The sequence below is a fragment of the Photinus pyralis genome, unplaced genomic scaffold (genome assembly GCF_008802855.1).
Source record: "Photinus pyralis isolate 1611_PpyrPB1 unplaced genomic scaffold, Ppyr1.3 Ppyr1.4_LG3b, whole genome shotgun sequence".
NCBI lineage: Eukaryota > Metazoa > Arthropoda > Insecta > Coleoptera > Lampyridae > Photinus > Photinus pyralis.
In genome coordinates, this window is record NW_022170510.1 from 4,469,037 (window position 1) to 4,493,861 (window position 24,825).

Below are 24,825 nucleotides of genomic sequence, written 5' to 3' on the forward strand. Positions count from 1 at the left end.
AAATGTCGACGTTTTAGACCATTTTAAGCAACTTTTAAAGAATCAAATTTTTTTCCGTCTGTATCGTACGTACGTTTGTTGGCAATTTTCTGAGAAAACGGCTCGACGGATTTTGTTCAAATTTTGTATATATGTTTTAGGCATACCGAACAGAAAAATAACGGGCCGGATTTTTGAAAAAAAATTTTGAAGCGCCGTAACGGCATCGAACTTTTTTTTTCAAATAGCAACCTAAAATTTTTATTCTATTATTTGGAAGACCTTATTTTCCTGTGTACAACCTACAAAAAATTGGGCCGGGTTATATTATCAAAAAACGGAGAAAAAAATTGTCAAGTCAAAAAATTGTGTTGCATATGTGCAAAACGCAACGATCTTGTTTCTGAAGCAATTTAAACGAAATTTCTATGGTAAGTCCCTTTAATAAAAGCAAACAAAATTCATGCGCAAAAATCGTGTTGCGCATGCGCAGAAATGCAATTTTCTTATTTATGGAACAATTAAAACGAAATTTGGATGGTAGGTCCTCCTAATAAAAGAAAACAAAATGCATGCGCAAAAAATAGAGTTGCGCATGTGCAACATCAAACTTTCTTATTTATGGAGCAATTTTAACGAAAATTGGATGGTAGGTCCCTCTAATAAAAGCAAACAAAATGCATGCGCAAAAATCGTGTTGCGCATGCGCAGAAATGCAACTTTCTTATTTATGGAACAATTTTAACGAAATTTAGATGGTAGGTCTTTTTAATAAAAGCAAACAAAATGCATGCGCAAAAATCGTGTTGCGCATGCGCAGAAATGCAACTTTCTTATTTATGGAACAATTTTAACGAAATGTAGATGGTAGGTCCTCCTAATAAAAGAAAACAAAATGCATGCGCAAAAAATAGTGTTGCGCATGTGCAACATCCAACTTTCTTATTTATGGAGCAATTTTAACGAAATTTGGATGGTAGGTCCCTCTAATAAAAGCAAACAAAACGCATGCGCAAAAATCGTGTTGCGCATGCGCAGAAATGCAACTTTCTTATTTATGGAACAATTTTAACGAAATTTAGATGGTAGGTCCTTTTAATAAAAGAAAACAAAAAGTATGCGCAAAAATCGTGTTGCGCATGCGCAGAAATGCAATTTTCTTATTTATGGAACAATTAAAACGAAATTTGGATGGTAGGTCCTCCTAATAAAAGAAAACAAAATGCATGCGCAAAAAATCCAGTTGGGCATGTGCAACATCCAACTTTCTTATTTATGGAGCAATTTTAACGAAATTTGGATGGTAGGTCCCTCTAATAAAAGCAAACAAAATGCATGCGTAAAAATTGACATTTTAGACCATTTTAAGCAACTTTTAAAGAATAAATTTTTCCCGTCTGTAAGTGCGTACATATGTTGGCAATTTTTGGTTTCAGCTAAGAAGCTATTCTGTCAAGAATTTGACACCTGGTTTTGTCTACAAGAGGACAGTTTTTGGCAACATTAAGGTACCTTAAGAACGTAAATAAAGTCGAGTAGACGCCAACGTCTTCAAATCTGTTGGAGATTTTCTCAATACGTGTACAGAATTGGCAGTTTACTTCCTACCAAAGCATAAATTTTTTGAGCGTTTTTTATAGAGAATTAAAATGTGTGGAAAAAAGTCTATCGACGCCGAGCTTTTTAAAAATGTGAGTGTTTTAAGTAAAGCATTCAGAACAACTCTTGAAGATTTTCAAGTAAAGAAAACTGTAGCTTTGAGACCCTCAATTTTAATTTTTAACATGTCAAATAGATGCTATATACCAAAACTCGTCGGATATCTAAGTATATGTGCAGAAATTGCAGTTTTTACTTTGCACAGACAGACTCATTCAAGAGGACCGAAGGCAGAAGCTCTCACCACTTCAGTGGGTTGCGAGAAATGCTGATGTTGATATAGTAGTCTCTGTTCCAACAGATATTGTTGGGTAAAGGGTTGTTGAAAGTATCCAAATAGCGATGGTGACAGGTGAATGTATTCATAGAAAAAATGGGTTTCTCTCGGGCTCTAAAAACCACTACTACCTACTGTTGGCTACTACTCTAGTGACAGTTTGCACCAACAAATTTAAGCGGAACTTAGCTTAAGCGTACCTTAATGAACGATTTTTCTACAAGACGACTTTAGATTTTCAAGCAGTGCTTCCAAAACTTCTTTCCACGTCGCCCCTTTTCTGAAAATTAAAATTGCTCACGCTCCCCTCCACGTCTAAAAAGTAAGAACTGCATTTACTACAAAAAACGTATTTATTTAAAAAAAATTAATTAAATATTTAGTTTTTTTTGTTCATTTACACGATGGGGACTCGTAAGCCCTCAGAGATACAAAAGCCGCTTAAATGGGCAAAGGCACAGATATACTTCATATCTGTGGCAAAGGTATGTACAATTTTATGCGTTCATTTATTTTCATAGATATGAAAAAAAAAGTTTAACAGACCCTTAGTGATTTTTTCTCAGCTTTTTTTTCATAAAATCAATATGAGTACTTTAAAGGCAAATATCTACCTCAAACACCTCAGGGATCTCGCGCCTCCCGCTTTGCGCCCCCACCCTCTGTTTGGGAGACACTGCTTTAAAAAATTGACCGAACTGTAAGGTATTGTTCTCATTTTATTCTATTTTAATACACAAAATAAAGAGTTTTGTACTAAACTTTGCATTAGCAGGTAGAGTAAAGTCTTCAGACAATTCTTCTTGCCATACAATTGAAAAAGGCAACTCAATTGGAAAAATATACAACTTCAACGTTCTTTTTCACTCACACCCTTGAATATGAAAAATTTTAGCGCATTTTCCAACGAAGTTGGGTGAGCTATATTGCAACCACTTTCTCTGTCCGTCCGTCTGTCCGTCAGTTGTTCTGTCCGAGGCGGTAACTACTCCTACAATTTTCAAGATTTTAAGTTCGTTCTTTTTGCATTCGGTTGCGTATAGCTCTAGTACCTGATCCAATGAAAATCACTATTCTCTATATTATGTTTATTGTAGTAACGCTAATAAGTATATGTTTTTTTCCGATCTTTTGCTTCGATCCCCACCCCCACCAACACCTTCGTCAGATTTCTTGTATAGTGTTAATAGGTTAGATACCACTGACCATTTGCTATTTTCTGTCGAATAAATAATCTAGGTACAACTTGTATTCGTAAACAAAATCTTACAACTGTAGTAAATAACTTAAATAAACAGCAAAATCTTACGATTAATATAATCATCTCTGATAGATGATTTGATATACCTAAAGATTTTAATTTTAAAAAAATTAGCTTGTCTTTTTTTATAATAATTAATTTCTATATTACCTATCAAAGAGTATATTGTATACTCTTTGATATTATTCAACGATCTACACATGGAGACAGACCTTTCATTCTACGAATTGGTTTACACGATTGTAACGTTGTGAAGATTCCTATGGAGAAAGGGTTAAAGTTGCCTTGTACAAATTCCGAAGACAATTAATAACAAATTTACATGAAATCATATCAAGAGTTGCTGGGTAGTCTTGCCCTGATATTTGTTTCCCTATCAGTTATCTTGGTAGATTTCAACAGCACCCTATACCATACAAGCAACAAGAGCATTGCCAATCATTGAAGAGGGCTTGTCCGTAATTACAAGGGACCAAGAAAATGGTACCAAGATTTACTGTTCATAATAACATTCCACTTGTGGGGTATGCGGATGCTGACTGGGCTGGATATACTGCAGATCGGAAATCGACAAGTGGTTTCACCTTCAAAGTTTTTGGCTGCACTTTATTCTGGTTCAGTCGAAAAAAATCTGTACTAGCAATGTCTTCTAGCGCAGCAGAATATGTAACATAAAGTGCTGCATGTGGAGAAGGTATGTATCTGAATAAAGGGAATATTAGAGTAAGTATTTGGAAGGTCTGATCGTTAAGGCTACATTGGAATGGCCAAAAATGGGGAATGGAATGATCAAAGTAAAGAATATCAACGAAAGAGCAAATAGCTGATATATTGACCAAGTCTTTGGATGCAACACAGTTTTGAGAAGTTAGTAAGTATTAAGAAGATCAGAGCAATCGTTTTTTGGGATACTACAAATAACCATTGAAATAAAAGACTACAAATAACTGTTTAGTTGAAAAAGTCAATTAAAATATTCTTCTTAGTTCAATTGAATAAGTAATTTACTTATTCAATGTTAGTTCTCATTAGAATTTGAATCAAATATTACCACAGTATTACTATATTACTACATAGATATATAAATATTTATAATTAATTAATTATACCTAATATAAGTATTTATATATCTATGTATTACTACCGCTAGCGCTGCCATCTCTTGGACGTATTCGGTATAGCAGAACTAAATGTAAGGTGCTACAATCTAGTGAACCTATCGGGGATCGACTACACAGCTAAGTTACAAACCACTTCTATACTTCGCAAGAAGTCTGTAATTGCGCTAAGTGATACAATTGTCAAATATGGTAAACAAAAAAAATTGGATGATGTACAATATTTCGAATAACCTATAATCTCCAAATTTTCGATTAAATCAAAGCGTCATACTGAATTATTAAGTTTTAAGAACAAGGCGAGACCTACAATGCGCTCGACAGGTAATGTGAATCATTCATTGAGTTGGGTAACTGTGGTATGTTCGAAACATCTCGGAGCATATAAATAATTTCGAATGTTTTCAGTTTGTGCCAATCTATTAGTTTACATACAGCATTAAATGTGCCTTAAGTAAATCGATCTTTGAATAATGTGGTTTTACAAGATTCTTACGACATAGGTTAGAGTAATTATAATGGACGAAAGAAGAGTCGCCGATTATTTTGTGGTCGCCGGATTACCGGATGATCCAGAGCCGTTGGATGATGTAGCTCTTTCAGATGCTGGGCTACTCAAAAGCACTCATAGTCAAGCACCGATTACGGATGTGGGAATCATTTTTCCTACTTTAGATGAAGTGGCACCTTCTGGTTACGAAGTAATTAAGCAGACACCAACCGGTTTAAGTGCGGATTTAAATCATGGTAGTTTGAGGAGTCCTGAGTGTTATATTTGTTACAAACGGGACAGAGACAAACCTCCTTTGGTTGATATTGGTATTATCTTACTAAGTGTGCTGGTGTAATTCATATATGTGTCTTTGTAGGTGTTATGTACGATGGAAAGGAACAATTAATGCCAGATGCAGAGCTCGTTATTAAAAGTGTAGGCGACCGAGTAGCAAATGTTAATAATTCGGCCACTCAAACGTTTATAACATTTCGTAGAGCCGTATCTACATTACCGTGCAATGCATTGGTTGTGACTGACATTTGTGTTGTGATAGCAAGCAAAGGAGAGTCGCCCCCGCATGCCTTTTGTTGTATTAACAAGAATCTTAACAAGGGTATTGTCGGTAGTGATGTTTTTCTTTGCTATAAGAAATCAATGAATCGAGCCACACTGTTAACTTACCGCCCATCATGTTTATACAGGTAATTAGTGTGCCTTTTGTGGAGGCATAAAATGGTTACATGTAGATTTTATTTTGTACTCGGACGTTTAAAGGTTCAAGTTTGAATTTAGAGTTTAAACTGCACATTTTGTAAACGATCTCTTCTTGCAAGTTTAATATTTTCTTATGGAAAATGCACCATTTCTTTGTTAAGGTTCCCTTCTTAGAAAATGTTTACTAAATTTTAAGAAAAATGTGGAAGATGACTCCTAGATCTATTGAGAGGGAATTATTTCAATTTAGGAAAACTCCTATAAACTTCTAGTGGAGTCTAAAAAGGTCTGAAAGGATTAACAAATTTTTAAATGATACTGGAACGCTCCAACAAGTCGCTTAGGTGCTCTCCAGGACTGTTAAAAGAGCCTAGGGAAAAAATGTAAACCTATGTAGCATGTTTGATGTCACAGACTTGATAAGGTACCTATCTTGTTGCACAAGGTCATTGGTCTTGGATTTTCATTAAATTATTTAAGTTACTGAAGTTAGTGAAAAAATGTCTCTTCTTTACAATTGCTGCTTGCAATTATTTCTGAAGCTGTCCACATCGATTAAGAAGTAAATAACATAGAATCTAGTGCTCCATTCATCCAACTTCTGTCTGTTGGTCAGTTTGAAATATCAGCACTCTTTTATGTGATGGACTCGGTCGTGGAAGACTATTGTTTTCTTATTTATTAATTTTCCATGTGGAAAAGAACGCCAGATAAGTTTCAGTTTCTGTCAATCAAATTTAAAACCCAGATACTTCCCACAGACGTGACGTGAATCTAGTAAACATGGGTGGGACATGGGTCCTATGAAATGGGTTTGCACATGTGCAGCTCTCCTAGATATAGAACATTTTTTTTCAAATTTTGATAGGTATGGATACTACACTGATCTTTGGTATCTCTGAAAAATACGCTTTAGCCATTTGTAACCGCTATGGATTGATTAGTTGTTCTGTCACCAACAGTGTTTCACATGTTTGTTTTTAAACTAGGCACAACAGAAGCCGGATCTGGTTTTCTGTATTAGCATAATTATGTCACTAGCTAGCAGCTTTACTTAAAAAAATAGTTATACAGGCTGTTATTTGTGTAAGTGGTGTAAAAAATCAATAAACTTTAATTTTTGGAACTTTTAACAGCTTTGTGGACATTTTTAGTGGGATTGGAGAGCGTAACAATATTTCATTGGCGGCGAACATAGTTTTTTTCAATATAGTTTCTGCATATTAGTCCGGGAATAGAGACTGAAAATGGACCATTTCCTGCAAAACGAGAAGTAGTTACAATCTTTTTTGCATGTCATGTAGGAATACCTGGTGGTTAAGAATCCAAGTTTTCGACCTCCCACCCCTTGTGCTTCCCCCGTACCACCCCTAAAACCAAAGAAATTTGGTTGGTTTTTTAGTTTTTCAATCATATCTTTTTATAGGTTTACTTTACAGAAAAATATTGTTATTAGAAATTGTAGAACAGCAAATTTTAGATAAATTTGTCATATACTTTTTTTTTCGTAAATTATTTATTTCAAAAGATACAGAGTTTCAAGGTTGTTTTTATTTTGAAGATTCCGAAATTTCTATGTAGGTACATATTTTAACGAAATTGTATGTTATCTTTATAATCATAAGATTTATATGAGAAAATTACTCGATTATGATCATTTCGGTACCCTGCACCCCTATCAAAGGGGATGATGGCGCTTCAATCCCTTGATCGTAGTAGGTATTTGAATCCCTGTGTGATTATGGCGCTTTCGAATACAATTATCAAATAAGAAAAGTGGTCTTACTTCATTTTAACCCCTTCCATTTCTTACAAAAAGGGATGATTACTTCAATCCCCTATAGTAGTGATTGTTCGACTATCTAAGATTATATCGCTTTCGAACACAATATACAAATCATTATTTTATATATGAACATGAATAGTAAACATTTTTTATTTGCAATGTGTATTCAGAAATGTCATTATCTAAGTGTAATCGAGCAATCAACAACCGAGGATTAAACCACTCATTTCAGTTGGGGGTGGAAAGGGTTAAACCGGAACGAGAATATGAGAAAATATAAGTAATAGGCGTTGTACTTACTCTCTAACTAACTTATCAATCGCCACAAGGAGTTAAATGTTCATTCCTTCCGGGGGTGAGGAGGGGGGGGGGGGAAGAAGCTGAACTGAAGTGAAACAATGTTTTTTTATTTCAAACATATATTAGAAAGCGCTACAATCTCACAGTGATTCAAATATCCCCACTAGCAAGGGTTGAAAGATGAATTATTATGCATCCCCTTTGGTAAGAGTGCAGGGTAGGGAGATTTATATCACGATAAATTCAAGATATTTTCTCATAAAACTCTTAATTATAGAGATAAAGATTAAATTTTGGTTAAAACATATACATAGAAATTTCATAAATCTTAAAAATATAAGCAACTTTGAAGCTCTATATCTTTTTTAATAAACATTTCACAAAAAAAGTAATGTATGCCAAAATTGTGTAGAATTTTATGGTCTACAATTTCTGATATAATAACAATATTTTTTTGTCAAGTTAATCTATAAAAAGATATAATTGAAAAACTAAGAAACCATCCAAATTTCAAGAGTTTTGGGGGTGGTACGGGGGAAGCACAAGGGGTGGAAGGTCGAAAATTTAGATTCTTAACCACCAGATGACTGTCTATGACATGCAAAAGAAATTTGAACTACTTCTCATTTTGCAAGTTAAAACCCTCTATTCCCTGGACTATACAGTGTGTCCCAAATCGGGTGGGATTGCATGGGTAACTTTGTTACTATTAAAGATAGAGAATTGGTTAAATGGGCAATGTTTTCCAGTTTTGGATGCTTATTTAAAATTTCCTTATGGAAATTCAAAATGTCGCATAGGTTCGACGTAAATTCAAAAAAACTAAAATTGGTCATTTCCTTGAATGTCTAATATCATCGAAAGTATAAAAGATATAAAAAAAAGTTTTATATAAAAGTGACTGTCTTTGATACGCTTAATTTAGAATTGATGACAAAAAAAATTCAAGATGGCCACTTTTGAGGAACATTTACCAACTTCCTAAAGTTAAATGGGCGCCATATTGGATTTTTAGATTACTTGATAGATTTTTAAATTCTCTTTTCAACGAACTATTATTACATAAGATTGAAAATAAGATACCAGTTATATTAACGGTTTTTGTATTTTAATCAAGTAGTCTGTGACGAATAAAAAAAAAACAAAACAAAATCTATTCGAGGCAACAAAACAAAGAAAATAATTGCACCAGATGTTTAAAATACTGGTCATTATTAGTGAAACACACTTCAAGACAGTTTAGTTTAGGCAACGTGTTGCCATTGATGATTATTATTATTATTGTAGTGGTAGCTACTTCCACTTTAGTTTTATTTTTTAATTAAGTACTTACTTTTATAATTTAATGTACTGTACATAATTCGTGAATTGTGACCTGAGCAGCCAGTTTGTTGGTAGGTAGCATAAACTAACCCTTCCTTCGGAACATACGTTGTCGAGAAAAATCCTTTAAGAAAGTTTATTGGAGAATTTGTAAATAATGGTGAGCAGTTAAAGATCCATCGAAGATTACCGGTCCAATTACATGACTTCCCATTATGCCATAAAATACATTAATTTAAAAAAATATTACTTGATTTCGGCGTGAAACTGCAACATGTAGGTTTTCCTGTGACGAGTAGTGTTCATAATGTCGATTTGAACACTTCACAGTTAGAAAAATAAGATTCATCTTCCCATATACTCGGACTGGTAAAACTGTTAGTTTCGATATTCTTGCGGATAAACCACCTACAAAATGTGACCTGGGACAATGCATCAATGGTAATACATTGTGTAAAATAAAGCGAAGTGTCTTGAAATGTCTTTAACTGGATAATGGCATGACTTTTTTCGAGGGGATAGTTTGTAGTTATACCACCATTTGTAGGTATGTAAGTATGGATAATAAGTCAATAAGTGATGTTAAAATCAAATTTTTCTAGACCTAATGCTTATATAAAATTTTGGAGGGAGTTGTAATGCCCAAACCCCTCCTCTCATGAGTGCGTCCGTGATTTTTTTAAACATCTGATGTAATTATTTTCATTGTTTTGTTGGCTCGAATAGATTTTGTTTTGTTTTTTTTAATTTATCACAGCCTACTTAATTAAAATATAAAAACCGTTGCTATAACTGGTATCTTATTTTCAATCTTATGTTATGATGGCTCGTTGAAAAGAGAATTAAAAAATCTATCAAGTAATCTAAAAATCCGATATAGCGCCTATTTAACTTTAGGAAGTTGGTAAATGTTCCTCAAAAGTAGCCATCTTGAATTTTTTTTTGACATCAATTCTAAATTAAACGTATCAAAGACAGTCACTTTTATATAAAACTTTTTTTTATATCTCTTATACTTTCGATGATATTAAGACATTCAAGGAAATGACCAATTTTAGTTTTTTTGAATTTACGTCGAACCTATGCGACATTTTGAATTTCCAAAAGGAAAATTTAAATAAGCATCTAAAACTGCAAAACATTGCCCATTTAACCAATTCTCTATCCTTAATAATAACAAAGTTACCCATGCAATCCCACCCGATCTGGGACACACTGTATATCACCGATCAAAAATCTCCCCAGGCTCCAAAATTTCGACCCAATTACCATTACCACTAGTAGTAATGTCATCATAGACATAGTCTACAGGAACCTTCTAATGGACTATATTTTTAGTAAAAATCAATATTAGATATGTTTATATAGGGCGTTACAAAAATTGTCGGCTGACTATATGCAGTCTATTTTTGCGGCTAAAAATATTTAAAAAAAGTTTAAAACATGTTTCCTAAAGTGACTCGTTTCCGAATGTGAGGCGAGTGTCAAAAAAATCCCCCACTGAAAATTGTGTGGGATTGTTCGTATCTTAAAAACTTCAAGTAGCTGTAACACCCTGTATACCTAATTATCTAATAATAAAATTCATGCCATTTGTCTGCTCCCAAAGTGCGTCGACTAAGAGGAAATATACCTAATAAGTGAAGAAGGAAGTCTGTTTGAAAGTAACTGTTTAACTTCAATCGGTAGTGATTGCCCAAAAATAATGGGTCAGGACCATGAAAAATGCCCACTAAATTGGATTAAAGCAGTATGAGGGATATGATCCACTTGACACTTTTCGTGTAATATACAAATAGTTTCGCTCTCCTCTCAAAATGCCTTCATCGTTTGCCCTCCAGCTGTTTTTATGTTCAAAAACACGAAAATCTAGGTTCCGCGGGGGGGGGGGGGGGGAGCAGTTTGACCGATTACCTTCGTTTCCATATATTTTCAGTTACAAAGCATTAAACATTTAATGCAAATTACCACATCCTTAATAAATAATAGGGAAAAGGAGAACAATAAATTATGAAAGACTACAATTTCGAACAAAAGAATAATCAATATATAGCGCTCAATCGGTAGGTACTACATTTTTTAGACCGATTAATTCAAAATTCTTCTGTACATGTTTGTAACTGAACTCCTAAATAGCTGGACACATTTTTATGATGGTTTTAGATTCACAAGTAGGCTCGATCGGGTTATAGGATTTTTTAAAAACTTTTTCGTTGATGTCGCACTCTTCTATTTGGCGTATCGATCGATACATGTGCCAAGTCTGCTGAGTTTCCGTTGTCGTATATCAGTCAATATGGAGCGTACAAAGTTGTGGTGGAGAATTTAGTGCTGAATAAAATATCTTTAATACATAATCACTCTGAGATAATATATATAACACAAACTAAAACTACAGTCAAAAGTATGATAGGTAATCAAAATGTTCCTCTCAATCAGCACCATAACTTACTAATAAAGAAAATTATTTTGTTTTGTTGATTACCCCAATTACAGTGGTGTGATTTTCTATTGGTAGTTAGAAACAATTTTTTTGTTGTGAATTTCGAAGAGATATCAAACACTAAACTCTGAATTTCAGCATTAAAGTCGGAGTACATAAGAAATCTACTCACTCGTAGTCCCCTATAAAATCTTTAATTGAATGTATTTCAGGTATCCCACCATCGACTTACCCAACTTCCCGTTTCCAAACTCTGTACCTTTATTTTGCTTACCTATGGGTTCGACGTTAGAATTGTGGCCCGTTAAAGCAGCGCAACCCGCTCCCGTGTTTAGTACTTTTATATTGACCGTATCCGACGCGAAGCATAAGGTCTATGGATCTGCCATTACGTTTTATGAAAAATTCGATAGATTTCTAACGGAAAAGCAGCGGGAGTTGTTGGGATATTCTCCCAATGAAGGACATGCGTTGTATATGAATAAAAGTATTTGTGTGCTTTCTAATGGGCCTTTCTCCGATGCCTTCGAAAAATGGTTATTGTATTTGTACGTAAGTAGAATTTTGAAGAGTCTATCTAATTTGATTAAAATTGTCCAAATGCGAAAATGTATTCAGTTCGGCGAGTGGTAATACATGTGGTATTCCTTTGCTACACCTGCCTGCCCTTGTGTTCCTTACTATTTCTGGTAGGGTCCGTGAAGTTAGCAGCACATTGAAGGCACAAATGTCGAGACTAGGTGGGTTGGTTAGTGCTTCGTTTGTGCCGTAAAAAGTTTGCCCGCAAAACATACGGTTTGGAAATTATTTCGACTTTTAGAGGTTCTGCTAATAGGCCAGTCATTGAGGATTTTTACCTGGAAGTAACTCGGGAAGTACAGAAATTTTGTATGCTTGAGTGCATAGAACTAAAATTCATAAAATGCACAATTCTAAACTTGCCGCCGGGGCCGCCATCTTACCAAGATGGTCGTCAAAAGCGGTTTTCCGCCGATATCTCCAAAACTGTGCATTTTATGAGAAAATATGTGGTGAGCAAAATTAAAGAGACGAAAATTTCCTACAAAAAATGTAGTTAGCATATTTCCACTAAAGTTAGCCCTTGCGCAGAAAAGCAGAAATTTTTAATAACCAATGGCGTGTATTTTATCAAAATAATTCATTAAACATTTAATTAATTAATCAAATTGATTAATCATTAGTCTATGATCAATTAATTTTAAGTAACATTAGATTCTCTATTTGCGCAGGCCTGACGGACCTGGCAGTTCGTTAATGTCACTGTTTTCATTGCCGAATACGTTTATCCCTATTTCGGGATCAAAGTTGGCTTCTTTAAATTCGTCGGATTCTCCTTCTTCAGTCGATAAAGGAATATCGATACATATTCCACAAATTACGTTTTTTCCCGGTTTGTGCTGTATCGCCAGGAAAATATTTTCCTGGAAGAAGTTATTTCGATTTTTAGATGTCTGTAGATGTTTGCTATAACTTCGCACACTTTTGTCGGCATAAATTTCGAGACTAGATGGATTGGTTAGTGCTACGTTTGTGCCGGTTTGTGAGGTAAAAAGTTTGCCAGCAAAGCATTGCCTTTGAAGGTTATCTCAATTTTTAGATGTTCTGGAAACCTTGTACAATTTTGTTGCTATACTGTTGAAACTAAGTATAATGTTAATGTAATAGTAATAGTAATAGTAAAAAGTTTGAGCAAAAAAGAGAATGTGTGAAAACTCCCAGCACGTTTTTAATAAGTATTATAGCTTTCACACAAGTGTAGTGTGCTTTTGATGACACTTTATTGTCTAATTTGTTGATAATTGTATGCCATACATTTGCAGATGGTTTGTTTATATAAGATCATCCTTGTGTTGGAGAAGAACGTGTGTGTTAGCTTCGTTTTTTCAATGACAGCCTTTCGCGGTGTGTTGTACCAAATGTAAAATAATTGAAGTTACAATTAGCATCTGTCTGTGGTGTACTTAGTCATTCGTGAGATTGGGTCTCCAAATGGTAAAGAACTCAGGGGATAACTGTTATATAAGTCCAAATCTGCTAAATCCGATTGCACTACATGAAATAGGTAGATAAGAATCCCTAAGTTCTGCCGTTGTATATACAAAGATAAGTGTATGGAGTCGGGTGAATAATATCGGACCTAATCTCGTGTGTTTTGTGGAACATCTTGTATATTTTAATCTAAAAAGGTAGCATATTAAATATTTTATTTTTATTTTATTTTTGCATTTATTTTTGAGTGGGCGGGGTTTCATCCAAGCTCGCTCTACCAACCCAACTCACTATACATTTACAAATATCTATGCCCGAACGCCGATTCTAACCAGGGACCCATAGTATCGCACTCCAGCCTAAACTGAATTGCGCCACATGGCCTGATAAAAATATAACACACCATGAATGATACTGGTTTTCTATGCGATTTTTTTAAACTTAATAATCTTTTATTTCGTTCTCAAGTTTCTATAATTTTTTTATTTACTTTCTTGTGCCAGACTCTTTGTCTGTTAAAATGTTTCCAGTTACAAGGTCAACACAGTTTAGTTTCTAGATCAGCTTTTGTTTCACATCGCCTACTGTGGTTTAAGGTAGTATATAAAGTGTATATAAATCGCATATATCATCTATGATATTACTTTTCCGCACCCATATGTGGGTAAGTAAAGTATTGTTTTCATCACAGATAAAAGTCTGTTGTCGTTGTCCGGGTTGTAATTAGCACGATAGCTCAAAATTGAATGGGACAAATTGCGTACATTTTTTCAGTCCTTGCCGCGTGGAGAAGGCACCCATTAATTTCCAAACTGGTAGGCCGTAATCTTCTGCGCATGCGCAAAAGTACCTTTGTTACTTATGGACCGATCGTACTGAAATTTTAACTTTAGCATCCTTTACTAAAGGCAAATCGATCGATTATTTCAAACATATCAAAAGCTTCTTTCGCGCATGTGCAAAAGTAAATTTCTTATTTGTTGACCAATTTTTGTGAAACTTTAACGATAAATCATTCGCTCAATAAAAGGCAAAGCTGAAGGCTGAAGATGGAGACGACTAAAATAAAATCTTAAAATTAATTGATCATAGACTAATTGATTAATTAATTAAATGATTAATGAATTATTTGGATAATAGTTATTTACGTTATAAGTCCGGTAGGTTACTTGTAACAGTACGAGTTAGACATTATGGATGAGGCGACGTCAGGAGCCGAGTCAAGAATGTCTTAAACGAGTACTGTTACAAGTACTACCGGACGTATATCGTAACGTATTTTATTTCATACTGTAAGTCTGTTCTGTATCATTATTTCATTTCAAAGATTAGGTACAAAATTTCATTATATTGTAAAAATCGCATTACCTTGTGTCTGTGGCAACGGCCGTTGCTATAGTTTGTAGTTTGTTTACATTGAATTTTTTTCACTTATAATTGCACAAGAGGTTTGTATTTTACCGAGTAAATTTGGGTTGTTTAGGTAATGAAAATCTGTTGCCTAGCAATTAGACGAGAAAAACTGTCAACTAATAAAAATGCGACACCGCAGGTGGAGCATTTTTAGGTTGACAGTTTTTCGAGTTCAATTGCTAAAAGGAAACAGATTTGAATTGCACAACCCAAATTTACTCGGTTTAAATACAAACCTCGAGTGTAATTCGGCAGGACAATTTAACGAACAAGAAATTCACCAAACTAATCAATTATTGACAGACGTCAAACTAGTCATATGGGAAAGGATAATGCGATAATTGGTTCGAAAATGAATAAGTGAAAAAACCACTAGTGCATTTGTCGCTGGAAAAGATGCAGGTAACTTTTGCCGCTGTCAAAGTGACAATTGCACTGCGGCTTATGCGATTTTTATACATGAGTTGAATTGTCACTTATAATTGCACAAGAGGTTTGTACTTAGACCATATAGTACATGGACTGCTAATTGTAACTAAAATATGGTCAAGGACATCGCCTGGGTATGTGAGTTTCAGGGTAAACGAGTCTGTCCGAAATTGTCCGATGGGACACGATTTGAGACTGTCAACCTATAAATTAACAAATGTCAATTAATTAATCGTCTAGATATGGCAAAAACAGCAAACCTGTTCTTATTTGTGGACGTATAGAAGACAATCAAGAGTATTTAAAGCTTCCCGTACTACGCGGTTACCATAAAAGCTACTCTTTACGCAATCCAAGTGGTGTTCATACGACTTTATTTTACCCTGAGATTCACATACCCACGACTACAGTGCCCTCTATCCGTGACCACCCATTTTGTATTGAAAGCATAGGGCTAATAGCAGTCCATGTACTATATGGTCTAAGGGTTTGTATTTTACCGAGTAAATTGGGGTTGTTAAGATAATGAAAATCTGTTGCCTAGCAATTAGACGACAAAAACTGTCAACTATTAAAAATGCGACACCGAAGGTGGAGCATTTTTAGGTTGACAGTTTTTCGAGTCCAATTGCTAAAAGGAAACAAATTTGAATTGCAACAACCCAAATTTACTCGGTTTAAATACAAACCTCGAGTGTAATTCGGCAGGACAATTTAACGAACAAGAAATTCACCAAACTAGTCAATTATTGACAGACGTCAAACTAATCATATGGGAAAGGATAATGCCATAATTGGTTCGAAAATGAATAAGTGAAAAAACCACTAGTGCATTTGTCGCTGGAAAAGTTGCTGGTAACTTTTGCCGCTGTCAAGGTGACAATTGCACTGCGGCTTATGCGATTTTTTATACATGAGTTGAATTGTCACTAAAAATGGACGCTATAAACGTTGTGGGATGTTCCACTGTTCCCGATACAATCCTGTCGAAATCTCATGAAGCAACCGAAAGTTGATTCCTAAGAAGTCGGCCGCAAGGTATGAAAAAGAGTACTAAGTGTTTTGCCAATGGAGGAACGAACATGGGGCGAAACAAGTAGAGGAAAAAGTCATGTTGGCATACTTTTTGGATGCAGTAAGTTTTTGAATTGAGATTTTTCTGCGTGGGTTTCGGTGTTAAAGCGTCATGGGGCATGAAAAAGTACATTGACGGCAGAAAAATACATCGAAGGCTCGGTAGAAGGAAAAGTTAAGATTGCCCGTATGATGCAACTGATACAAGGCGGCGAAAATTTCATTGAAGTTCTACAGCAGAAGGAATCAAACATTACGAACTCGACATCCAGTAATAACCCAGGCGTTAGTGTTGAGGGCAATACAAATTGTTTCATTACAATCAATGTTAATGTTTGAAATAAAGAATTACAGCCAAATTTATGTTGGGGTTTTTAATTAATTGTGTGAAGATGTCAAATTTGATATATACAAATAACAGTCCGGTAAGTGTTGCTTAGCGACACTTACCGGCTCGGATGCTGTAATAACTCACCTACCGGACTCAAAATGATAGTGTAATCGAACATCTACCGGACAGTATGAAATAAATTAATATACGCCACTGGTTATTAAAAATTTCTGAATTTCTGCGTAAGGACTAACTTTAGTGAAAATATGCTAACTACATTTTTTGTAGGAAATTTTCGTTTCTTTAATTTTGCTCACCACATATTTTCTCGTAAAATGCGCAGTTTTGGAGATATCGGCGGAAAACCGCTTTTGACGGCCATCTTGGTAAGATGGCGGCAAGTTTAGAATTGTGCATTTTATAAATTTTAGTTCTACGCACTCAAGCATACAAAATTTCTGTACTTCCCAAGTTATTTCCAGGTAAAAATCCTCAATGACTGGCCTATTAGCAGAACCTGTAACAATCTAAATAATTTCCAAACCGTATGTTTTGCTGGCAAACTTTTTACGGCACAAACCGGCACAAACGAAGCACTAACCAACCCACCTAGTCTCAACATTTGTGCCTTCAATGTGCTGCTAACTTCACGGACCCTTTCTGGTATCTTGTACTTTGTTATCCTAAAAGTTTTTTTCATGAACCGGTTTAGCCTATGTTTTTGCACTTTGTGATTTTGTAAAATGTTGCCTATAATATTCGGCGAAATATGCAGAATTAAAGGTGAACATTAATGTCCCTACATTTTATCAACCTCTCGCAATTTACCGCATTACAAATATACCACATTGATTGAGAAAATAGATGACGCTTAAATGTTTGTTGAAACTGTTTCCTGTGCGTAACTAATTAATTCCGTTTAATTTTACAGAATATTGCATCAAGTAACAAGCCACAAACAATTCCTATTGAACATTACATTGTCCAGCTCATCGATGAAGTTCCTTTTCCGGCACCTCGTACATTGTTGCACTTGTCCTCAAACATTTCGCAGCAATCTGAACGAATAATTATGATGCAGCCGGAAGATTCGCCGTTTCCTCACAGCGCTGCGGGGTTTAGAGAATTGTTGCTCAATTTAGGATCGGAAAATAGTCTTTTAATATTGTTGTTGGCATTGACAGAACAAAAAATATTAATCCATTCTCTTAGACCGGACACTTTAACTGCTGTTGCAGAAGCTGTGTCGTCGCTTCTGTTTCCCTTTAAGTGGCAGTGTCCGTATATTCCACTTTGCCCATTAGGTAAAGTTTGCCAGTTGCATTACAATTCTAATCGCAGTGTCTTTAGGTTTAGTTGAAATTTTACACGCACCTCTACCGTTTTTAATAGGAGTCGACTCACGGTTTTTTGATCTCTATGATCCACCTGGTGATGTTAGCTGTGTTGATCTCGATACGAACATCATCACTGTACGTAAACCTGCCAATATTAACCATGTAATCACCCACTTATAGGTATGTGAAAACCAAAGACAAATTCTTAATACTAAACTATTACCAAAGCGTCCAGCCAAGGTTCTCAAATCGACGCTGGATGAATTATACAAAAAATTGTTGACATATACTAGAAATACGCAGGTGTACTCTGAAACAGAAGTTGAGATGGAATTTCAACAACGGCGGCGAGAGGTACGTTTTTAACGCATTCAACTGGCCTTCATGTACACATTGTAGCAAATACAAGAGCTGGAAGTTCAAGAAGCATTTCTCAAGTTTATGGCCATGACATTAAAGGGTTACCGTACATATCTCCTACCAATTACTAAAGCACCCACTGTCGGTACAACCGATCCACAAGCACTCTTTCAACTAGGCGACTTTCTAAAATCACGAGATAAAACGCATCACAAATTCTTCTCACTGCTTATGCGAACGCAAATGTTTATTAGGTTTATAGAGGAACGAAGTTTCGTATCTGACGGAGATCAAGGTCTCACGTTTTTTGACGAGTGCTGCGAAAGGCTCGGTAATGATGACGGCGAGTTGAAATTGTTCGAATTGGAATTGGGACAAACTAGCGAAAGGACTGTGTTTTTATTGCCTCCAGAACCTCTGCACAATGGTAAGCTTTGGTGTCCTATCTACCGGAAACATAGGGTAATGGATAGGCATCCTTAATTGAATACTTGTTTGGTCATTTGATTTTTGCTAAGAAAAGTCAGTGAGGTGCAACGATTTAACTGATCTTTGTGTTGAAGGTGAAACGTGTACCTATTTTGGTTTTAACTTAAACCCGACGTTATTAAAAACTAAAAGACACAAACAATTAACGGCATTGTTACCTGCGACAGCACCTGGTTCGCCGATGGCACGTCGAACGAAACACGAAATAAAATCTGCTCAAAAATTGGCACGGTAAATATCAGTTGCATTGGGTCATTTGGTTGGAAATTTACATTTTCAGAAAATGCATTCGCTCCCCAGAGCTATGGGCCCGATGCTTATTGGGAACGTGTCACACCTTGTATTTTATGGCATTACCAAGCATGCTGTCATTAAACACGGGTAAAGAAAGAGCAATATTACAACAGTCGTACGATTTATTAGTTCGAGCCACTCAGTTACGTCTGGCCTGTGATGAGGTGTGCTATCGCCTTATGATGCAGTTGTGTGGCGAACATTCTCGACCTTTGTTGGCGGTTAAGTTGCTTTTGCTTATGAAGCGATCGGGAATTCAACCAAACGCGTTAACTTATGGGTATATCCACTTTTGTATGTGTTTTTTAAAGATTGAAAGTAATTTTAGACTATATAACCGATGCGTGTTAGAAGCTCAATGGCCCGCTCACTCGAGTTCGAGCCAGTTACTGTGGAACAAGTTACGGTACGTGGTTTTGGGCGCCGCTCACTTTCGTTGGGCTGCGCGAAGACAGGCGGCTAGAAAACTTTCGGCTTCAACTGAAGGAGGTGCGTTAATATTTCACTTGTCCATTTCGCTGGCCTCCATCGTTAATCGTTTTGTTCGTTTGTGTTTTGTTAATGCACATAAGTGCACCAAGATTTTCGTTCGTGCACATATACAGGGTGCTTTTTTGGGAGCTTAGGTAAACGTTTCTGGGAAAGTGAAATAGGTAGGCTTTTGAAAATTTGTACTTAGGAGTTACTCTGAAGGCCGAATCAATGTGAAATATTTTCAAAATGGTCGCACTTCCGGAAATAGCTAGTAACTTCGTTATTTTAAATGGCAGTTTTTACGAATACAACGATGTACCTACAGCACACACAAAAAAACAAAAGTTGGAAACTTGTCAACGGAATGGTAGATATTCCTGCACAATTAAGATGTGCGTAGATGCACCATCCTGTTGAAAACAACAGTTTCCAACTTTTGTTTTTTCTTGTGTGCCTTATATCGTTGTATTCCTAATAGAAAATACTATTCAATACAGTGTGTACTTTTTTTACAGACCATATATAAAAATAAAGTTGATGATGATATCTTCGAAACGAAACGTAGTATTGAAAATCTCGCAACGGTGTCTTGTAAGGGTCCGTTAACTTGGCCCCCCCACTAAGAGATTTGATAGTCTTATTATTTTGAAACGAATGCGCTCGTTATGCGCTCATATGCGCCACCGATAATAACTCTTGCGCCATTATCGTTTTTTAGAAATCCGAAAAAACATTTGGGGGGGCCAAGTGAACGTAGCCCCCCCCCCAGTACGTATTTTGTCTCTTGTAACTAGGTCACCTGATACATTTGGTTATGCGCTCAATTGCGCCACTTGAATTAAAGCTAGCGCCATTACGGTTAAGCCGTGACAAATTTTCAAAAAGTGGGGGGACCAACTTAACGTTTTTAAAAGTTACTTTTTTTTAACATCTTTTCATACGAAATTGTACTCTCAGGTATGCGCTAAAATGCGCCGTAAAAATATATCTTTGCGCCATTCTTGTTTTTTGGTTATCCTTAAATATATTTGGGAGGGGCCAAGTGAACGGAACCCCCCATAACGCATTTTGCTACCGGTATTTGTGCCACTTGATACACCTGGTTATGCGCTCAATTGCGCCACTTGAATTAAAGCTAGGGCCATTACGGTTAAGCCATAAAAAATTTTTAAAAAGTGGAGGTCTAACTTAGCGTTTTCAAAAGTTACGTTTTTAACATGTTTTTTCTACTACATCGTACATCATGCGCTAAAATGAGCCGTAAACATAAATCTTTGCGCATTATAGTTTTTGAGAACCTTTTTTAGTACCTATAGAAGTATAACGCTATTTAATGGTTTTCTTTAAAAAGCATGAAAATAACTTTAATTGCGCATCGCAATTGACCATCGTTGTATTTTCTATGGTTTTGGAGAATCTCATGATAGACCTCCTTATCTTGAACACTGGGTATGTGTGCTCATAAAACTCCTAGGTGTGCTTATGTACTAACGATATTACAAACGGCCAAATTTAAAATGGGTAGGGGTCAGCAAACTGGATTTGCCATTTCATATACTAAAGTCATATACGTTAGGTTCCAGTCTCTTAGATACAGTTGATCGTTCCTCTAGACTCTCGTTAGATTCACACGAAGCAGTGCAAAGCGAAACTAGTTTACTGGATAAGTTTCGGAATCACTTTGCAAGTATTGTGAGAGGTGGTAGTAGCAACTTGCCCGAACAGAATGTTACTGATTCTACAGTATCTAGTGCGGGATTGCTCATATCTAGTCAAAATGAATGTGACGAAGAAGTGACAGACATCACGGAGGAACAGATGGATCAACTAGAAGTCAATCTAACCCCACCCGAGAGTCCATCTGAATATCTTAGGCTTTTATCTCGATCTGAAAGTGCAAACGATGCAAGTATTATTGATAAATTACAACAAACGTCTAGGAAAAATTGTTCGCGGGCATTGCATTTTGATGATGAAGAGGTGGATGATCCGTCCAAAACAACACCAACTAAGTAATTTTGTTACCTTATGATTGATCTTGCAACACTGCCGACTTCATATCTTCCTGTTGTTAAATGTTAATTTTTCTCGAAAAAAACATGCCGGACTTATATTTGTAGATTTTTTGATATGATAGGTTACATTGATCTATTACGAAAAGGAAGAAATGATAGTACTGTTGCAGAATACCATTGATATCCATTTATAATCCTCTCAAATTAGGATTTCTCCTCGCACTCCCGTAACTGAGAATGATCCACTCGGTGCACTTGAGCAACCGATTGAAGAAGAAACCAAATGCTTGCCTACCGTTGAAGTTGTGCACGTAAACCGCACTTCGGTCCACACAGACGATCCAGTCCTATTTCGTTCGTCAGTGCAAAGATCTGCGACATTTGAGGGTAGTCCTCCCACTCAAAATAAACTGCATCGGTCCGAAACAATGCCGGCTGCCAGTATCGCCTCGAGTCTGGCGGGAATTGGGTCAAGTTTAAAAATGGGTTTTAGGTAAGTACTCCACTGTCGCACGTGTGATTTTACCCATAAATAATACTGATTGGATAGACCAACTACTTTATTCCAAAATGATTATTTTTGGCATGATGTAGTGTAGTGTTAAGTTTAATTTTGCAAGTGTGATTTTGTGTTGATATGGCTTGAAATGCATGAATTAGTAGTAGTGCTAGATGTGTTGTTTTAGCCGCTACTCACCAGCACGGCTGTCGTTGCGTAAAGCAGACCTGAAAATGCCGCAACAGATCATTGAAAACGCACTCAGTAATCTCAGGTAGGTGTTGCGATTTTTATTTATTGTTCGTTGTCGCATCATAGTGTAAACCATAATACATTTGGGGTAATGTGACGTTAAAATTTACCACCTCACGCTACACGAATAAAGATGGCGTCATTTTCTGTCTTCCGAACTTCCATAGCCTTCTAGGTTATGAATTATGATATTGCCAGAATTTGACCATGAGGAACATAGTGTATATTGAGGATTATTTTGCTAACGTCGCCGTATGGGGAGTATCTACGACTGCCTCAAAATAAGAAAAACTTGATTTGCATACATACCTAATCGTTTGCACTTCACTATTTGTGAATTTAAAAAATAATATTTGAAAGTAATTAGATATAGGGAACCATAACCTCTCTTGTAAGCCCTCAACTCTACCATATAAAAAATATTGCTTGGAATGTAAGTTACAATGTATAACACAATGCACGTCATATTCACAATACCAACATGTATTCACATGTTGTCAATTTTTTAATTCCTTTATAGCCCCAGTAGCTTAACAGGAAAGAAGTCAAACGAATTAATACAAGGCGGCATAAGCAGTTTGAAGTCAGCCGCGACAACGGTTGCGAAAAAATTAGATGAAATCAAAGAAGCGATTTCCACATCGACGACCTCAACTCCTGTTAAAGCAGTATCCGGTGATCGGCTTGGCGCTGGTGAACCGAATGATGCTTCTGGCGATTGCGAGTCAACAGATGGCAGCGACGGAGGAGAAAGACATCGAAGGATATCTGCCGAGCTCGGCAGCTACAGAGGCAGTACTGCCAATTTGCGAGATTCCGATGACAGCCTTCCTGAAAATTTATACCCTCCGTTCACTGATGTCCCTATGGGTAACTTTTAAGAATTTCAGAACTCCTAATTACATATAAATGCTTGTAGATGGCGAGCTTGAAATCACTTTAGTTTCGTGTTCTCAATGTCACAATTGCTCAGTGCTACTTTATGACGAAGACATCATGTCCAATTGGTCCGCCGAGGATTCGAATTTAAATACTCTTTGTCATAGTTGCAGAAAGCCCACAGTTCCTCTTTTGACAATATCGATTAAGCAAGCTGAAATGATCAGTGGTGAACCGTTTAGTGTTCCCTATCTAAATCCGTTAGTTTTAAGAAAGGAGTTAGAAAACATTCTGAGTCTAGAGGGAGATTTGAGTTTGGCCGACGCGAAATTTGTTGAGCAACATCCGATAATATACTGGAATCTTGTTTGGAGCTTTGAACGTATTAATGTTCAAAGCCATTTGCCTAATCTGTACCTTAAAAATCGTAAAGATCACTTGAACAGTATCAACAAGATTGAGCAACAGAGTGGAGATGATGTCGAATCCATCGATGACACTACAGACGAAGCTGCAGATGATGGCGCAAGCTGTATGCAACCCGTTGAGGAAGGTGCAGATCCACTTACTCAAGATTTGGCTACAGTTGGTAAGCACCTACTTTTTAAATAAATTAATTATATAATACATCTATGTACAAAGCAGCAGGTAAGGATGTATTACGTAAGTAATTGGCAATAATCTCAGTAGCTTTTCCAGTTTCGTGATTATATGACTGAATTTGTTTTAGAACACTTATCTGCTCAAGTTACAGTGTTATGTGTTTGGGACAATCCTCGTCTACATGCCGAAGGCCCTCCAATGTATATTCTTTATCAACGTCGCGAAATGTCTAGTCCACTTGTCAGTGCTTTAACTGATCAAACGACGATTAGCAGACCGTAAGTTCTTTCAACCAATAGGAGCTCCTATTTACCGTTTACATTTCCACAGGGTAATGCAAAGCATTTTGTTAGGTGTACACAGTAATGATCTATTGGAACCTCTGAAAAGGCTAGGAATGGAACGACAAAAAATCCAAAAAGTGCGAGGTATCGACCGAACACACTCGATATACAGAGACATACTATTTCTAGCGTGCAAGGCATTGGGTCGTTCCAATATTGACTTAAATGCTTTCGATAAAGAATATGCGCTGGCGTTTTCACGTCTCCCTGAACGAAACAGTAAACTTTACAGACCCCAAGACCGTCCTTTAAGTCTTGGCAGTTCGTACTGTCGACAATATTTTAAACCTCTTTCCTTAGTATAAGTTATTTTATGTGGTTTCGATAAAACTGCAACATTTGTTAGTTTGTTGAATGTGATTTTTGTGGCCTTCTTGAGTAAACGTTACTTGTGAAAACATTTACGTGTATCTCTTGGTGCACCAACATTACTTTTTATTCTGCGCTAACTTATCACATTGTTTCTTTCTTAAGAGGTATATCCTATTGTTTGTTTTCAACTGTATATAGACATGTCTAATAAGTATTAAAAAGTTAATGCTATTTTCAAATAAAATATTTAAAATAGTTCTTTTTTATTTCTGGAAAGGTAGTTTTTGTCATTAATATTAGAACCCGAAATTTTAAAGCAAACAGATTCGGCTACTTCAAAAGTTACAGCCCCTT

At 36.1% G+C, this 24,825-nt stretch overlaps 1 protein-coding gene across 4 annotated transcripts; it reads left to right on the forward strand.

Annotated features, from left to right (window-relative positions):
- Nucleotides 1–4,474: 4,474 nt before the first annotated feature.
- Nucleotides 4,475–24,559, forward strand: LOC116166639 (DENN domain-containing protein Crag-like). 4 transcript variants are annotated; one of them, XM_031481660.1, is made up of 19 exons: nt 4,475–4,653; nt 4,703–5,113; nt 5,164–5,491; nt 11,569–11,908; nt 17,545–17,917; nt 17,964–18,085; nt 18,131–18,304; nt 18,350–18,737; nt 18,874–19,030; nt 19,080–19,373; nt 19,422–19,582; nt 21,144–21,579; nt 21,791–22,075; nt 22,269–22,355; nt 22,854–23,203; nt 23,253–23,801; nt 23,858–23,860; nt 23,943–24,093; nt 24,146–24,559. In XM_031481660.1, the coding sequence occupies exons 2-19, from the start codon at nt 4,813–4,815 to the stop codon at nt 24,462–24,464; spliced, it is 4,818 nt and encodes a 1,605-aa protein (XP_031337520.1). In that variant the 5' UTR covers nt 4,475–4,653; nt 4,703–4,812; the 3' UTR covers nt 24,465–24,559. The 4 variants fall into 4 exon arrangements, with proteins under 4 accessions (XP_031337520.1, XP_031337521.1, XP_031337522.1 ...); XM_031481661.1 differs by having other exon boundaries at nt 4,475–4,650; XM_031481662.1 differs by lacking the exon at nt 23,858–23,860.
- Nucleotides 24,560–24,825: the final 266 nt, after the last annotated feature.

What these genes read in the sequence shown, in the direction of transcription:
- LOC116166639 (XM_031481660.1), top strand. Translation starts at nt 4,813, where the DNA reads ATGGACGAAAGAAGAGTCGCCGATTATTTTGTGGTCGCCGGATTACCG. An exon ending in CCAAACGCGTTAACTTATGG is followed by an intron (nt 19,374 to 19,421) that starts GTATATCCACTT and finishes AAGTAATTTTAG; the next exon opens with ACTATATAACCGATGCGTGT. An exon ending in CAAACGACGATTAGCAGACC is followed by an intron (nt 24,094 to 24,145) that starts GTAAGTTCTTTC and finishes ACATTTCCACAG; the next exon opens with GGTAATGCAAAGCATTTTGT.